The sequence below is a fragment of the Andrographis paniculata genome, unplaced genomic scaffold, assembly GCF_009805555.1.
Source record: "Andrographis paniculata isolate CXL003 unplaced genomic scaffold, ASM980555v1 Contig12END, whole genome shotgun sequence".
NCBI lineage: Eukaryota > Viridiplantae > Streptophyta > Magnoliopsida > Lamiales > Acanthaceae > Andrographis > Andrographis paniculata.
This window is the reverse complement of record NW_026137402.1, coordinates 2,851,820-2,869,396: the sequence shown is the minus strand read 5'-3', so window position 1 is coordinate 2,869,396 and position 17,577 is coordinate 2,851,820. Positions and strand designations below refer to the sequence as shown.

The 17,577-nt window shown below is 32.5% G+C and overlaps 3 protein-coding genes across 4 annotated transcripts; 1 reads left to right on the top strand and 2 right to left on the bottom strand.

Annotated features, from left to right (window-relative positions):
• Positions 1 to 2,261: 2,261 nt before the first annotated feature.
• On the bottom strand, positions 2,262 to 7,914 carry LOC127252375 (uncharacterized). Its single transcript, XM_051276531.1, has 13 exons — positions 7,593 to 7,914; positions 7,455 to 7,521; positions 7,239 to 7,345; positions 6,965 to 7,033; positions 6,826 to 6,880; positions 6,699 to 6,746; positions 6,458 to 6,615; positions 5,710 to 5,948; positions 5,535 to 5,625; positions 4,602 to 4,730; positions 4,375 to 4,528; positions 2,730 to 2,824; positions 2,262 to 2,655 (listed from the first exon to the last, which is right to left on the bottom strand). Exons 1-13 carry the CDS (start codon positions 7,746 to 7,748, stop codon positions 2,470 to 2,472), a joined length of 1,554 nt encoding a protein of 517 aa, XP_051132488.1. The 5' UTR covers positions 7,749 to 7,914; the 3' UTR covers positions 2,262 to 2,469.
• A 44-nt stretch (positions 7,915 to 7,958) lies between these two features.
• LOC127252383 (protein CHAPERONE-LIKE PROTEIN OF POR1, chloroplastic) lies at positions 7,959 to 10,422 on the top strand. 2 transcript variants are annotated; one of them, XM_051276547.1, is made up of 3 exons: positions 7,959 to 8,497; positions 9,250 to 9,605; positions 10,071 to 10,422. In XM_051276547.1, exons 1-3 carry the CDS (start codon positions 8,162 to 8,164, stop codon positions 10,198 to 10,200), a joined length of 822 nt encoding a protein of 273 aa, XP_051132504.1. In that variant the 5' UTR covers positions 7,959 to 8,161; the 3' UTR covers positions 10,201 to 10,422. The 2 variants fall into 2 exon arrangements, with proteins under 2 accessions (XP_051132504.1, XP_051132497.1); XM_051276540.1 differs by having other exon boundaries at positions 7,970 to 8,497; positions 9,250 to 9,610.
• Positions 10,423 to 10,543: 121 nt separating this feature from the next.
• On the bottom strand, positions 10,544 to 14,421 carry LOC127252366 (protein ALTERED PHOSPHATE STARVATION RESPONSE 1-like). Its single transcript, XM_051276524.1, has 4 exons — positions 12,569 to 14,421; positions 11,914 to 12,137; positions 11,613 to 11,836; positions 10,544 to 11,530 (listed from the first exon to the last, which is right to left on the bottom strand). Exons 1-4 carry the CDS (start codon positions 13,521 to 13,523, stop codon positions 10,696 to 10,698), a joined length of 2,238 nt encoding a protein of 745 aa, XP_051132481.1. The 5' UTR covers positions 13,524 to 14,421; the 3' UTR covers positions 10,544 to 10,695.
• Positions 14,422 to 17,577: the final 3,156 nt, after the last annotated feature.

Here is a 17,577-nt window from a genome sequence, read left to right as displayed (position 1 = left end):
TTTTTCAAATCTAAAATGTAAAATAAATATATTTTATAATTTTTAATAATTAATAACCAAAATTTTCATAAATTTTAAATCAAAATTAACAAAATTAAATATTTTAAAAATAATATATCAATATCTTTAATGACTATTAAACAGTTTTTTACCAAGCATTTTAATACAAACAGCTAATTAGCTAATTGAATCAGCTAACAGCTCATTGCCAAAAACAACCCCAAATAATAAAAAATTAAATTTGTCGTGTGTTGATTTCTTTATCATTATTTGGAGGCCAAGCAATCATTCATTTTTATTGTAAAATAATAATAATAATAATAATTTAAAAATTTCCACAACGATTTAAAAATATATTCTTTCAGTTCCGAATATAAGTGTAGATACGAATTTAGAAAAATATATAATTAGTAAATAATAAAAAATTAATTGTAATATAATACAAATAATTATAAATTAAAATTAGTATAACTAATTACTCTAATTAAAATTTTAAATTTAAAATATAATTAAAATGTTTAATTTTACTTTTTTTATTTTTAAGTGACAAAATGTGAAATAATTAGTAAATAATAAAAAATTAATTGTAATATAATACAAATAATTATAAATTAAAATTAGTATAACTAATTACTTTAATTTAAATTTTAAAATTTTAAATTTAAAATATAATTAAAATGTTTAATTTTTTTTATTTTTTTTTTTAAGTGACAAAATGTGAAAAAGATCAAAATGAAACATATGATTAAATATGAGACATGAGTATCTCTTAAGTAGGATCAAGAGATTTATTTTTTCTATTTACCTATTTGAATAAAAAAGAAAAAAGGGAAAGGAGCTTTATAGAATAGGCTATCGTTTAAATATGTGTTATGCACGAAATTATTATAATTAAATTTAATTGTTATATTATTTTTATTTAATTTTATAAATATTTGAAATAAATAAAAATATATATATCTTTAATTAAAAATACATAAAAATCTACAAAATTCTCAAGCATACAAACGGAATAAAAATGCAGTTTTCAAAACCATGCAACGAAGTTGGGAATAAAGCGAGTTTTAATGGCAAAAAGATCCAAATCTTTTAGAGAATTAAGACCTGACCCCTAGGTTGGACTCAACAAATCTTTTGATAAAGCGAGTTTCTTTTTTGTTTTTCATAAAAAAGAGATATATATCTTTTTATTTATTATATTATTTAAAATTTAATGTTACATTCAAAATAATATTTAAACAATTATTCATATATGCCAAATAATTTTTATTAAAATTTTACTATTTTTAAAATATATTAAAATGATAGTTGTTTCGTTTGATAGTTTAATGTTGATAGAATTTATACCAATTTAATTTTTTACCATTTTTAAAATACATTAGGAAGATGTTTCGATAAGATATTTATGTATCGAAAATACTTAAACACGACCAACAACATATAACAATAATCCTCCATTTAGAATAAACTTAAGTTGTGTGAATAATATATTTTATGAAATCTAATTATATATTTACTATAATGGATTAAAATATGATTTAAAACAAAAATTAGACAGAAGAAGTATATGATAAAATTTACGTAATTTTGTATTAATCAAATAAAGTAAATATCATATTAATTAATATCATAATTATATAATCTATTGAAATAATCCTATGTGTTATAATATAATCATTCAAAAGTAAATGTACCATCAGCATATAAAGTATATAAAAACAACATATTTTTTAAATATAATTGACACCACGCTATAAAAATCGACACATCATATGTTGTATTTATTTGCGCTAAATGCTGACAGTTTATATTTTATGTGTTGTCACTACAATACTTATTAATTTTAAATCAGAACTCTAATAAGTCGCATTGGGAATGATCTAAAATTATATATATATATGTATGGGGAGGTTACGCTGTTGATTTATATATAAATATACACATAGGGGGAGGTTACGGTGCACCCATAAAATACAAAAATAACACAAGTTTTTATTAATTGTTTATTTCTAATTACACGTGTGTTGTACAAGTATATGTATGTGCTGAAATGAAGCTGTGTGGGACAATATCATCTGCTTTATTTATATTATATGAATATAAATAATGTATTATCACTAAGATTACCGGATGCTGCTATATGTGTTGTTAATTCATAAGTTTTGTTTGTATTTTATTAATATAAATAATGTACTCCCTCCGTCCCAATATGTTTACCATTTTTGTCCATTTCAAAACAATAGTCTCATTTTCATAAATAATCATATCACTGTAAAATAACCTTACTTTTTCATTATTACTACACAATTGCCATTACTTTTTACACTAATACAATCACAAGGACAAAAAAATCTTTTACCCGTATTTTTTACCCACTATCAATATAATATCAATATTACTTAAATCCCGTGTCAAACATAACCCAGACTATAGTTCTGGAATGGAGGGAGTATATTTTTACAAGATGAATTAATGAAGGAAATAGTTTGACAAGGGAAACTGTGAAATAATCTCCTGCAGATTTCTGTTGAAGTCCCTTAATGTCTGAATGTGCATTTCATCATCTTCAACAGCAACTATTCTTGCAAGACCTCCTTCTTGCAAACAGTCCACCACTCTGTTTGCAGCCTCAACCCCAGAAACATAAGCTTTCTCCTGTTGCAAGAACATTCATTATTATCAGTAACCAATTTTCAACAATCGGCGCGGCCCGGCAGTTCTTTTCTTACCTCAGCCCACGAACCGTGCCGGTTCACTATCCAATCGCCGGCCATGAACAAATTTGAGAACGACGTCTTTCCTTGCATCGCGTACTTGTACGTCCCTAAACCATAGTTGTCGATTTCGAATAACATTAAATGACGGTCAACCGCTACAATGATATAGCATGATGACCATTATTTAAAATTTAAATGAAAAAAAATGTATGAAAAGTTTATAAATTAATCTCATAACTATCATTAATACCAATAAAATATCGAAATATGTATACTTCATCCGTCCGGTTAAAACAGATACCTTTTGTCATTTTTGTATATCTCACAATAAGATATATATTTCTCTTTTTAGTAAATTTGACACACTTCGGTATTATAAAGATCCCCAAACTTACACTTATTTACATCAATACTATTACATTAAATTAAAACATAAAGGGCAAAAAGTTCATTTAGAAAAAAATAGTCAACTACTCTCTAAATAATACTAATCTGTCAGCTAAATTTGTGTTCACTTTTTTCTTTTTTTTTTATCTGTTACTTAAAAATATTATCGTTTTTTGTACATTAAAAAAATAACCAAAAGTACACACTTCTATTAAAACCCATGTCCAAAAATTTGATCAAATTTTTAGATGACGGAAAAAATAATATTTCTTAATCTTTGTGCAAAAACTAAATATATATATATTGTGACAGAACAAAGAAAGCATAATAATAGTTCATAAAGAGTTATATAAGCAAAAACAATTAGAACAGTTTTACTTTTGATAAATAAATAATTGAAGTTACACTAACACATAATTTTCTCTCTCATTTTCACTCTCATCATTGCATCTATTGTTTAGATATTTTCCATTTTCATGTATTTTTTCCTATACATAGCCTTATATGTAAAAATAAACATAGGGTGTGTTTGTTTGGAGGATTGGATTTACACTATTCATCTAATTTTTTTCCTCCAAAAAATCAAATTAAACACCTATTTTTTATTTTTTATATTATACTAAAAATCAATTTTACATTCAAAACATCACATCAACACCTATTTATATCCCATCATACAACTATTCAAATTCAAAATTTTTACTATTCAAATCCCAACTCAAAATCCAAACCCCTAAACAAACACACCCCATAAGAGTCTCTACCCCTCCACGACACCACTGTTACTAACCGAGGCAGATTTAGAATTTTTTTTTAACGGTGGCACAATAAATAAATTAAAAAATTATATATATTAAAATAATAATATTAATAAAAATAAATTATTATTAATGATATAAAAATATGATATTATAATACTATTATATATATTCAAAATATAAATTAATCATTTTTATTAGAATGAATTTTAATTATTTGGGTGCCGATAATATTCTAAAATTTAAATAGTCCACTAGATAGTAATGATATTCAAATTTTAAATTGAGACACTCAAATTTTTTTTAGTGGTGCCACAATTATTAAATTATAAAAATAAAAATAAAAATTCTTTTGTTATAATAAAATCACTTGTGGCACTCGCCCCTGATTACCAAACTATTGACAACTATGACCTAAACGTAGACACAAGTCATTCGAAAGTGCCTACAGTTATGTTTACTTCGAGTGATTAAGATGATCAGAGGTAAGTATAATTGTATAAAAACTTTACCCGGGGCGAAACGAGGGAGGTATTTTGGGAACCTTCCGATTTCTCTATCAACGACGGAAGCACCTCCGATGTTCTTCGCGCATTTTGAAAGCCAAGACATCACTTTTTCGACAAGTATCTCGTCCTTGAGAGGCAACAAGTCGTTGACATTATACTGCACTTGATCATCCAACGGTATTCGTTAAGTGTCCTGGAAACAAGTACATTACGAGAAGTTGTATTCTTACCAAATCGGCCTGAATGATCGTCGATGCGCTGTCTTTATGTTCGTCGTATATCCTGTTCAAATCGTGAAAGGTCCATCCGTACGCACCGTCGAGTCCAGAAGCAACATTGCTTGCATACGGAATGCTAACCTACCCATTCGTCACACAAAAAAAGTGTTGCCACGTTAGAAAATTTCATTGCCGCTAGAGCTTTTAAAAGAACCGGATAGTTTGCGGATAGCTCGATTGAGCCCGTTACTGATAATATAATTAAATTATTTTATATATTAATATAATTTATTTTTTTATTATATCCAAGTTTATATTTATTTATGAAATTTTGAATGTTTTATTCTAATAATTTGTGAATAATATTAGATATATTTAATTTATAATATCATGCGTAAAATTCCAATCAAACTCAAACTCAAACTTGCGTTGTCGAGTCAAACATGTACCGATATCATGTTTGAGTCGAGCTTGAACAATAGATACTCAAGCTCGCTCGACTTATTTAATAGGTCTAATTGACACAAAATAAGACTCTTTTTATATACACTTTTGGGACTTTTCGCATTATTCATCAACAGTTACTTTATCAAAAACATATAAATTACTCCCTCGTCCTATCAATTTTTTCCATTTTGGTCTATCTCATAACAAAGTATATATATATTTTTTTAGTAACGGTACTATCTAACATTAGAAATACCTCTTACAATATATTACGTAAAATGTCATTATTTTATATCATACAATAATAATAAGATTATTTTTAGCATTTTCTTTCAATTTGTATTACATATCACTATTATACTAATATTAAAAAATCTACGTGCAAAAAACAATCGAATACATATGTAAGGGACGAAGGGAGTACATCAAATATCCAATTTTTTCCTATTCCCAAAATTTTCTAAAACTTCAAAACTTTCGAAAGGGGCATTGGCATACCTTCCTATCGAGCCAGAGCTTGACCGTAACCAAATCTACGGTGTGCAATTTCATCGCCTTCAAAAACTCTTCCCTAGCAGACAATACTGCACTAAAAAGCCACAACAACTTCTTACAACCAAAGGATCGTAAAATTCACGGCGTTCGCATGTATCCAAAGAGGTGTAATACATACCTGCCCTGGACAATTTCTTGCAGGGTTGAGATTCCGACAGCCAAAACCACGGCATCTGTCTTAAAACTCTCTTTCCCACATATTACTTCAGAAACGCACCCCGTTTCGTCGTCAAGTACTAACTCCGTCACTTTTCGACCTTCCAAGAATCTGCAGCCTCGGCTTCTCATCGTCTCTATCCACGGCTGGAAAATTTTCTCTCTAACGAGCCCACGACACAGCACAAAATCGAAATTTTTCTGTGCCGGGGTCCAATACAAAAATAATTGAGCTATTAGAACATCCGTTACAGACATTGTCTCTAATTCATTATCTCTTTCATCTAGGTCATATTCATTTCAACACTTAAAAATTACATTTTTTTATCACTTTTATAGACCCACACTAATTTATTTATTTCTATAAAATGTTATACAGAATATATATTATTTATTTATTTATACATATTTCTATATATTTTTATTGTCTAATAATATTTTTATATAATATTTTATTTTGATTTTTAAATATTAATCTATATAAATTTTATATACTGAAACATACATAATTTACTATTTCAAAACTTTAAATTTATTCGAAAATGCAATAAAGGCAATAAATACTAAATAACTATATCTCTTCTAAAAGATAATGAGAAAGGTAATTATTTGTTATAGTAAAAACTGAAAACATAATCATAAAGGTAATAAAGAAGGTGTTACGGCTGCTAAGGAGGCGACGACATCTTATAATCTTAAATATACCGAACCTGATTCGCCAGGACGTAATAATATAACATTCCGAGAGCTGCAGCAGCACTACACTGCTCTGATGGAGCAAATAATCCGACTTGAAGCAACGGGTCGAAAATATCCTGGAAGAGCTGATCCGAGCATCCAAACTGTTTGCAAATCTCTCTTGCAGTGACTAAACATTTCGAAAACATTACATAAACATATACATTCGCTAAAAACCTTAAAACAGTGCAAAAGTTCATGTGTTTTTCTTACTCGAGTCGTATTTTCGCCACGCATCATCAGTATTGTCGAAATCAATCACTGCAGGAAAAATTAGTTAGGAACTCATTTGGCTCTAAGTATGTTTAGCAATTCAGACAAAGAATTTGTACTGACGTACGCGCGGCCATTAGTGGAAGCGATGTAAGCCGATCGATGGAGGGGAGTCGAGCAAACTACAAGGGAAACAATGGATTTCAATACCGTTTGTCCGATAATAAGGTTGTATTAAAATGAGCTGCTGTCCAAGAAAGACATGCTTTGGTGTTCAATAATGTTCCGAATGGCGTCGGAAGCTGTGGCAATTCTCCGAATATCGGATACTCAACCTGAAAATAACCCATAAATGTTAAGAATAAGAAATTGAAATTCTTTTTTCAATCATACTGGCAATATTGACAATGTTAGAAGTAATATTTTGAATGGAAAATAAATTTGCAGTATAATAAAAAAATAAAAAATAAAAAGTAATTGTTTGACAACATTACGTATTTATAAATAGGAACATAAATGAAAGAGTGCAATCATTCGAACCTCTAGACCCTTGTCCGAATACTGAGCAGATTTCGCCCAATTTGTGAAGGGTTCAACACCAAGCTCATCAATTAGGTTAAATATATTTCTGTAAGGATACCAGAAACCTAACAACATCATCAAAGAAACAGATTCAGCAAACAAATTATGTTCAAACCTTAAAACACATGTAAGAAAACCCAACTGGATCATCATCCACAATGCACATTAAATTACCACGAATAGGTACATTCGTTTTAGGGCCAAGTTCATATCCACCTTCAAGAACAGTAACATCAAATCCCTAAATTCAAACCCAATAATCAGGCAATTGTCCAACAAACAAGAATCAAAATTCCCATCAATTTACAGTACCTGTTTACAGAGATGATGAGCAGCCCCAAGCCCGGCCCAGCCCGAACCCACAACAACTACTTTCTTCCTGCTCTCCCGTTGCGTCAGCGACGCCGTCGGAAAAACGGGCCGGGCCCGCCAACAGGCCAGAGCTGTCCCTCCAGCAAATGATGACATCTTCCTAAATCGAGCTTGAAATTCAACGGCTGTCGTCGCCCGTTTGATCTTTTACGGACCATCTCTGCCCGTCTCTGACCACTTGCGATTTTTTTAAGGTTACGTGTTCTTATGACGAAAACAAAACAGTCGTCTCCCCACAGCCACAAAAAATTGCAGGAAAAAAATCATAACTATGGTGTTTTTTTATGCGATATTTTTCCTCTCAGAAATTGCTGATTCCAGAAGAAAGCTAAGCGTAACGAAAACCCTAATTTGAGTGCCAATTATTACTTCTTCCACGTCGAAATTCTATTTTCCACACCAAAGATTCGACGAAATTCCAAAAAGGGACACGTCATCATCGCCATTTCTTTCCTTTATTGCCTTCTGCCTCTCTGAAGCTGCAGTTTTTGCTCAGACACTCAATTCGTATGGCTACGCCGCTTTCCGTTCGGCCCAGCCGTACCGTCGTCTACTCGACCCGGTTCGGTCCAGCATCCGTCCGGCGTCCGGTCCAGGAATCGATAGTTAAGGCGGCTGCTGCATCGGGGCGGCAAGGTTCATGGAGCGTGCTGTGCACTCGCCGTGTAATTGTCGCGCCGCTGCGCGCCGGCTCCCGAGCCGACGACTCTGTGCCGTCGGAGATGTCCGTGGAGAATGCTCTCAAAGTACTCGGCGTGTCCGAGGGTGCGTCTTTCGACGATATTCTACGAGCGAAGAATTCGATTATTGCCAATTGTAAAGATGACGAACAAGCAATTACTCAGGTGCTTTGTTCTGCCTTCTTTGGGTAATCTGCTGAAATTATGACTTTTTGGCGTTCTAGAAGTGAGGAATTGGCGGATTGTCGTTTTTTTGTTAGCGATTTAGTAGGTTTTCTGAAGCCTGATGAATTATTGATGTAAATTTGAGAGTCCTCTTAGGTAATTGATACTGAATGTCATGGATTAAGATCGTTGATATGCAGCCTGAATTAAGAGCAGTATGTTTGTAGGCATTGGCTTCTGGAAACGTAAGCAGTAGGTATAATGATTCTGTTTTAAAATCTTACCTTATTCATGAATTGCTTCCTTGGCGATTGCTGTTGGCAAATCCTTGGTGGAGCTAACAGTGAATTTGGTGAATCAGGGCAAAGCATCTTTTCGCTCTTTTCTGCATCAACATTTCATCATCCTGACAATAGGTAGACAGAGAAATACCTTGCATGAGAAATTTATTGTTATCGACAGTCTTTTACCAATAATCTCTTTAGAAACACTGCCCAAACTCTGAGCTTATGAATTAATTGTAGGTTCTATGGGTATGAAGATTGCACTTTGTTCTTATTGTCTACTTAGAAACACTGATGTATTGTCTACTTTGTTCTTTGTGGAAAAATGGTTAATGATGCATTGGCTACAATTTTTGGAAGTGTGAGTGCTATAACCTACAAAGGGTGCCAATAAATTGATTAGTTGTTCCTTCTGGCTTTTCGGTTATTGGCTTCTTGCTTGCATTAAATACTGCTTCTGATGTACAGGCGGAGGCTGCATACGATATGCTTCTAATGCAGAGCTTATCACAAAGGAGAGCAGGGAAAGTTGTAAATAGCAACATCCGATATGCTGATGTTAAACCTGTTAATGCTCCGAAAATGTGGTCAATGCCCAAGTGGTTGGAGAATTCTGTCAAAAACCCACCTGTCTCAACGGAAGCGCCCACAACTAGTGAGTTGGGTGTACAAGCTGGTGTGTATGGAGCTCTAATGGCCTTAACATATGTAAATGGAGCTTCAACACCTTCGGCAGCACCATATGCTGGTGCAGATGTTCCTGGCCTTATTTTAGCCACCAGCTTCGGGGCATCCTTATACTTCATGACAAAAAAAAATGTCAAGTTAGGTAAAAGTTTCAACCTCTTTTCATTTGAGTTTTGAGCAGCACATATGAAACTTGATGGTCTGAATGCACATCAATATTACCATGTTTGAAGCCATAGCTAGTAGCTTGATTCCGATACCCTTAGGATATTAGAAGCAAGCCACCTTATAAAAAACTGCATTTCCGTAATTATAATTTTGCATGCCTCAAAATATGTTTCTTCTTACTTATTCGAGGACAAATATGATCCCGGCGTATTATTTATTTGGTGCATAAAGAGCATGCATGCAAACATTACAACTGCAATATTCGAGTTACTCTTGCTAAATATGTCATTTTCATTGCTTGATTCATGATCCCCAGAATTTTTCTTACTGCACTTTCTTGAAATGTTTGAAACCACAGGAGAATATGATTCTTATTATTATTATCATCATGGTTGCCATGGCTGATTCAAAACAAATGAGCTTTACTTCTGCAGGGAAGGCAACAGTCATATCAATCGGAGGGCTCATGGCTGGTGCTGTGGTGGGTTCAGCGGTCGAGAGCTGGTTGCAGGTCGACATTGTCCCGTTAATGGGAATACACACGCCAGCCACCGTAGTGAGTGAATTTATACTCTTCTCACAGTTCTTAACTTCCTTGTACTTGAGATAGAATTAGATTATTATCCAAGTCTAGGAGATCGTCTTTGATCCACCTTAAACACGCTTATCTATTCTAGTATATGCAATTTACATATCATTTGTACAAAGGCAATATGTTTTAGACCCCATGCAATGAAAAACACTCTTTTCAAAAACTCTATCCTCAAAATCCAGTTGTTGAGTATACATGGTGGTGTAAAGCATTTGATCATTATTTGTTAGTTTGTTTTTCATTCTTTAAGCTTAAGGTTGTCATGATAATCATGTTTCCGAAGCTGACATGGTTGTTGTAGTTAGCAATTGTCCTGAGAAGTTTATATCTGCTAGCAACTAAAAAAATTCATAGACAAAGCATTGTCTCAGCGAGCTGCTTCGACACAATCCAATACAACATCATCTAAAATTTAAAAAACCTACAACATGAAAAAAAGAACATTCCCCAAAGTAATGTTGTCTGTCTCACCTGCTTCCATTGTCTTGAGCCTTTGTACCCTCACTATACACAACATTTTCCAAACTCTCAGCATTCTGAATACTGCTGAGATCATTATACATTCTTAGAGCTGCCCTGGAGAACTCTGTCATGGACTCGAACACTCCACAAAATCCTGTCTGGAAACCATTCAAAGTGATTCTGTGTGTTTCTTCCATGCAGTTATGATGCTTTTCCTTCTCCAACATAACCCTTGTTCTGAAACTGTCCAACATATCCTTACAATCAATCATTGATTCAGCCTGATGCTCCATCTCCACCTCTGTGTTTTTGTCGGTCAGCCTAAACTCAACCCTCCTCTCGGCCTTGTGGAATGAGACCGTTTTCTTATCTAATTCTTTCGACAGATTATCAACTTTCTTCTTCTGCTGTTGTTCCTCTCCTTGCTGAAACCACAAGGATCTAACATCCTTTGCACAGCTTTTTATAGCATATGCAACCGCCTTATCTGGTAATTTATTCATGGAATCCAACCAGTCCCGACATAATGTCAACAGCACAGGACCATTTGGTCGACATGGTGGCTGAGAAGTTCTACTCCTGGAATAATATTCCACTTCAGGAGCAACAAACTTCAACAGCCAACCAGAAAGGGCTTCAATGAATCCCCTCTGTGCTGCAACATATTCTACGAAACACGAGCGCCAGTTCAAAAGCTCGGTTTCTAACTGTAGTGTAGCGAGCCTGTGAGACTCATTGCAGAATTTCCCATAAGATGGGCAAGTAAATGTTTTCACTTCAAATATAATCTTGTTCTGAATTTCGTGCGACTCCAGCATAACCTTCCAAGTTCTTGTCATGCTGCATTGAACAGAAAGAGAGTCAAGTGCAACATCGACATATTCTTTCTCTTCTGTTGCATTTTAGGTGAGCTAATATTTACCCTTGAAGTAATTCTCTTATCTGAGGCTCAAGTTCTTCGTCTCTCAGCTTGTCAATGTTGTTTGAAATGGTTTCAGCACTGCGGATCGCCACTAGAATCCTGCTATACAAATCTTTGACAGCTGCCCTCGTTTTATCCGCTGTGACCCCTTCATCGCCTCGAACATCATGATTTCTAAGCTGAGTGCATTTCCTTTCATAAATTCTTCGAATGCTATCTCCTTCCTATAGAAAGAATAGCACATATTCTTATATAAAATCAACATTTAATAATTTATAAACAATGTATCTTCCTCCCACACCTTCACTTCTTCGTAGAGCTTCTTTTCCCATGCATACAGTCTACCAAGAGTCAAGGAGTGGCTTCCTGAATTCATCCCCCCATAATCATCGAACAGTTCGTTGCTAAACTCTGTCCATGCTGTCGAGGAGCTTTTCGAACCTGATGCCACTAAACTCTTGCATGAAGATGACCGGGAAGGGGCAGACCGCCTCACAATAGCTTGGATCAACTTTGTTGAGCTTTCTGCACCAGAAATCAGTGTGAAAAAAGAAAAAAAAATACTAACATATGCAATTCCATGAGAACAAAACTCAGAATTATGCAAAGTAAAAGCTTCAAAGCTTAGCTCTGTTTACGCAAAAACTTTTTGAAATTTTTGTAATTATTTATCAACAGTAACTTCTTTCTCACAACACATCTCGTAAAACATAACTTTTTAATACTCCAAATTTTTCAAATCTCTAAAACCATCTGTCCAAATCGAGACTTGACACAAATCAAAAGGCAGAAATAATAACACCAACAAATAAATAACAATACCTTGGGAACCTAGAAATAAAATGCAATGCCCACCAAAAAAATAATCCAAGAAAAGTCCCTTCTAATCTTTATTACAGCAGTTTAATAGTAAAAATAGAAGTTACACATCTGTTCTTGAAAAGAAAAGAAATCACCTTTAATTTCCTCAAGATTAGACTGCAAGTGAACCCTGTTGCACTCAAGCATCCTGGAAACCTCTTTCCCGGAATCATAAGCTCTGATAAAATGGTCTTCAATGTCCTTCAAAGCCTCCAGCAATTCCCTCCCCCTAACTGGTGTGTCAATCACACTAAGTCCCTTGGTTATTATTTTCTCCTCCCCACTATTCTGCACTGTATTCAAAGCCTGTGATGCAGCATTTTCTTGCTCTACATTATTACTGACTGTTTCTTCTGCCACAACAGTAGAAGATGTGTTCTTTTTCCCCTCCTGCAATTTCACTGCCCTTTCTTCTTCTTCTTCAACCTCATTTTCATCTTCAAGGTCTGGAATCCCTTCTTCATCCCTAACAGCCCTCAAATCCTCCTCAGAAATCCTGTTGTAAACACTGAGAATATCAGGCCTAGGCACACTCTCAAAAGGGTTGAAAAAATCCCAACCAAAATCCATCTGTTGTGACACTGCTCCCTGAGGCATGTCCATGTAGAAGTACCCACAAAGTGGCTCCTCTTTCCCATTCGTCTTCTCCACACACTCTTCTTCTTCTTCTTCTTCTTCTTCTTCTTCTTCTTCAGAGGAATCTGAACTTGTGGAAGAAGTGCAGGACTCACAAGGGATGGCCTGTTTGGTGGGCTCAGAAGGAGCCTGCTGCAGAAACAAAGGATTTGAAACCACAGTTTCTTTAGGGGTAGAGCGTGGTGGTGAAGAAGAGGGAGGAAATGTGATGTAGAATGGAGAGTGGGGCTTGGAATGTCTAGCAACAAAGAGGTTTATAGCTGCTGAAACTCCAAACAAAGACTGACAGTATCTGTAATGGGCATCAGCCAAAGCATACCTTCTCTCCACAGCCATCTTCAGCTGATGCTTTCTCTCTCTACATATAGACACAACTTCTTCTTCCTCTTCTAATCTTGAGGCCACACACCCCATTTTTTCTTTACTTGTTTTTGATTCTGTGTTGGGCTCCAAATGAGGGAGGAGTTTTTGTGGGGAAGAGGGAGAAATTAAAGGATGGTCAAGATAAAGATGCAATTTTTTTTCTTGGCTTTTAGTGGGGGGATTTGGATTTTGGCACCTGAGGATGAGAGTGAAGTTTCTTTAAGCTTTTTGAATAAGGCCAGCCCATGCCATGCTTAATTGTAAAAAATTAAAAAGAGGGATTTTGTCCGAGGAGACAAATTTTGCTTTATGCAACACAACCAACCCAACCCCATTTCTCTCCCTTTCACCTCAATCCCACTTTCAGATACTAAGAATCAAAGCTTTGCATCCACATAAAAGGCAAGAACAGACTATTCAAACACACAAGGGAGAGTGAAGAGAGACTGAAAGAGAAGAGTCTGATGAAAGGAGATGTTTTTTTTACAGAATGAGGAAATGAACCTGAGCACTGTGTTAAGAATGCTTTGTTGTTCTCTTTTTACACTGATCTCTCTCTCTATTCTCTCTCTCTCTCTCTCTCTCTCTCTCTCTCTCTCTCTCTGCTTCTGCAAAAGGAAGAGAGGGAACAATGGTGGTTATATAATTTGACCCTTTTGGCCAAATGCAAATGCAAATCACCCACAGAGAGACAACAACCAGAACAATGGGTGGAACTGACAAACAAACAAAAATCAACCAAGAATTAAAAACACCAGGCTAGTTGAAGAAGAAGGAATCAGAATTCGGGGTGGAAATGGGGCAAGGCAAGAAATGGAGAGAGGGAGGGGGCTCGAGGAAGAGAGAGAGAGAGAGAGAAATTATATATATAGAGAAAATGGTATTGGAGCCTGGAGGGCATTCTTGTGCTTTGTAAAAAATTATGGTGGAGAGACTGCCTCTGCCCTCACCCCTCTGCCTACCTGCCTGCCTGTACCACTCTTCTCTAACTTACCCTATAACTAAACTAATAAATATATATATATATATATAGTTCCTCCTACTAAACTAATAAATGTATATAATTATCATATAATAACGGACGATAAAAATATAAAATACTATTTCCTCCGTCGCACATATCATGTTCACGTTGCCGTTTCTATCCGTCTCACTTTCTTTTTTTGAAAAATGATTGGACACTTTAATCTCATTTTAAATTTTTAAATTTTATTTTTTTAAATTATAATTAAACTAATTGGTTATTTTAATCTTAATTTATAATTATTTATATTATCAGATAATTATTTTCACTAATACATTATTAATTATCTACTAATTACACTCTTCCTGAAATATCGTATCTACAATGTAGCATACACGATATGTAAAACAGAGGGAGTACTACAAAAGCAAAGGTGTGGAAAACAGTGGGATATAGATATACATTCAATGAATTATATGCTTCCTTCCAAAGAGTAATGTTTATTTTTTTTACATAGATATTTTAATATTAATATTATATTAAATTTTAGTAAAAAATACGAAAATATTCTTATTAGTATTGTGTAATATAAAACATTTATGTAATATATTTGAAATTAGAAGGATATTTATTATGTTAGGTAAGTAGTACAATTATTAAATTTAAAAATAATATCTTATTTTAAAATGAACGAAAATAAAAAATAAAATATTTTGATATATATTTTTTTTATATTTTTTTTCATCCATATTTATGGAGTATCTTATTTATCATTTGAGAATGGCTTAAATAGCACATTTATATTTATAGTCCCACCTAAATTAATAAATGCATTACCTTCCTTTAATTATTAAATTTTTTTTATTATTTTTACTTATTTAAATACTTTAAATATTTTTTTTTATCATTTTTATTTGTTTCACTTTAAAATATTATTTTTTATTTTAATAAAAATAATTATATCTTAACATTTACTTAAATTATAAACATATCATAAATATAAATGTTAAAATCTCTTATATACTTTGACTAATCAATAAAATATTACTCTCTCCGTCCCGGCTACGGTGTTCCTTTTACTATAGATACCGAAATTTGAGAGAGTATACTTAGGGTGTGTTTGTTTGAAGGATTTTGGTGGATTTCCACTATTCATCCAATTTTTTCCCCCCAAAAACATCAAATCAAACACCTATTCTTTATTTTTTATATTATACTAAAAATCAATTTTACATTTAAAACATCACATCAAACCCTATTTATATCACATCATACAACTATTCAAATTCAAAATTTTTACTATTCAAATTCCAACTCAAAATCCAAACCCTCAAACAAACACACCCTAAGTAAATAATTAAGAATGTATTAGTGAATATAATATCGTATAATAAAAATAATTTTTTATTAAGATTAAGATAACTAATTAGTTTAATTAAAATTAAAATTTATCTACTACAAAATCCAAATGGCTCATTTGGAATGGGACGGAGGGAGTAGTATTTTATACTACATGATTGATGTATAATATTGCATATTACGTAATTAGTTAAATTAATTTATATTTGTTAAATACATTTTGATTTAATAAATTTTATCAAAAATATAAATATATCAATTATGACAGACGAACATAAAAAAAAAAAAAAATATATATCAATTAAGATAAGTGAGTATATATTAATTGGATATAAAGGGAAGGGGATTAAGGCTCGTTTAAATTGAAATCTTGAAAATATTAAATAATTAATTCTCCTTCGTCCATTAAAATTAGTTCATTTAGGTTCAGCACAAAAATTAAAAAAAAAATTAAATAAATATTTTATTGAAAAAGTGATAAGTAGTTGATACTATTTTTGAAATTTTAGTTAAAAGGTAAAGTAAATGGAGAGAAAGAGTGTTGAATAGAAGTAATGATTAAATGTTGATTTGTTAGCTTTGTCAAAATTAGTAATAAGATAAATTTAGTGGACGGACTACAAAAAAAAAGTAAAATCAAATTTGGCGGACGGGGGAGTATTTGATATTATATTTTATTAAAAATAAATATATTTAACAGTAATATTTTCTTAAAAAAAATATTTATAAATAGTACTCACTCCGTCCCACCTACTATATTCATATTGTTATTTGTGTTCGTTTTACATCTCATATTACTTTTTTAAAAAATAATTATACATTTTAATCTCATTTTAAATTTTAATTAGGCTAACTAATTATATAAATTTTAATCTATAATTATTGGGGTTTTGGATTTTGAGTTAAGATTTGAATAGTAAAAAATTTGAATTTAAATAGTTGTATGATGTGATATAAATAGGTATTGATGTAATGTTTTGAATGTAAAATTAATTTTTAATATAATATAAAAAATAAAAAAATAAATATTTGATTTAATATTTTTAAAAAAATTAGATAAATAGTGTGTTTAGAGAAAAAATCTTTAAATAAACACATCCTATTTATACTTATTTTAAATTTTCGTATATATAGTAATTATGAAAAGAAAAAAAGTAGTAAAAATTTAAAAAATAACAGCATAAATATTGAAGATAAAAATAGAATAAATAAAAGGTTAAAAATTGTATTGACAAGGAGATGACTTCTGCTGACTGCTGCTGACGTTACGAGTTCAAACTTTCACTTGCCACAAATGGTTCATCTAGTGTGAATTTTTCATTGGGCCTGATTTATAGAGTATTAAATTCGACCAGAAGTTTATCTAGCGTGCACTTTCGGATAATAGCTGCGAATTTCCACGTATTAAAAAAAAAAAAAAGGAGTCAAATTTGTGTTCCTGGCTGCCATTGCCAATGCAATGTAGAGATTGGCAATGTAGAGTGAGAGAGATATAATATTTATATATATCGAGAGAGAGAGATAGATAGAGTGAGAGAGAGATAGATATAATATATATAATATAGAGAGAGAAGCAGGCAAAACTCACCAGTCAAGACTGCATCCTCTCAGATTTCACTGGTAGATTTTTGTCCCCGCATGTACGTGTGTTATTTATTGCCTCTCACTCTCTCTCTCTCTCTCTCTCTAGAATCGAGGTTGCATTGTATTGATAGAACAATCCACACCATTCACGATGGGGTCCCGCCTTGTATCAAAGGTGTGGATCACTTCAGGAGCTGA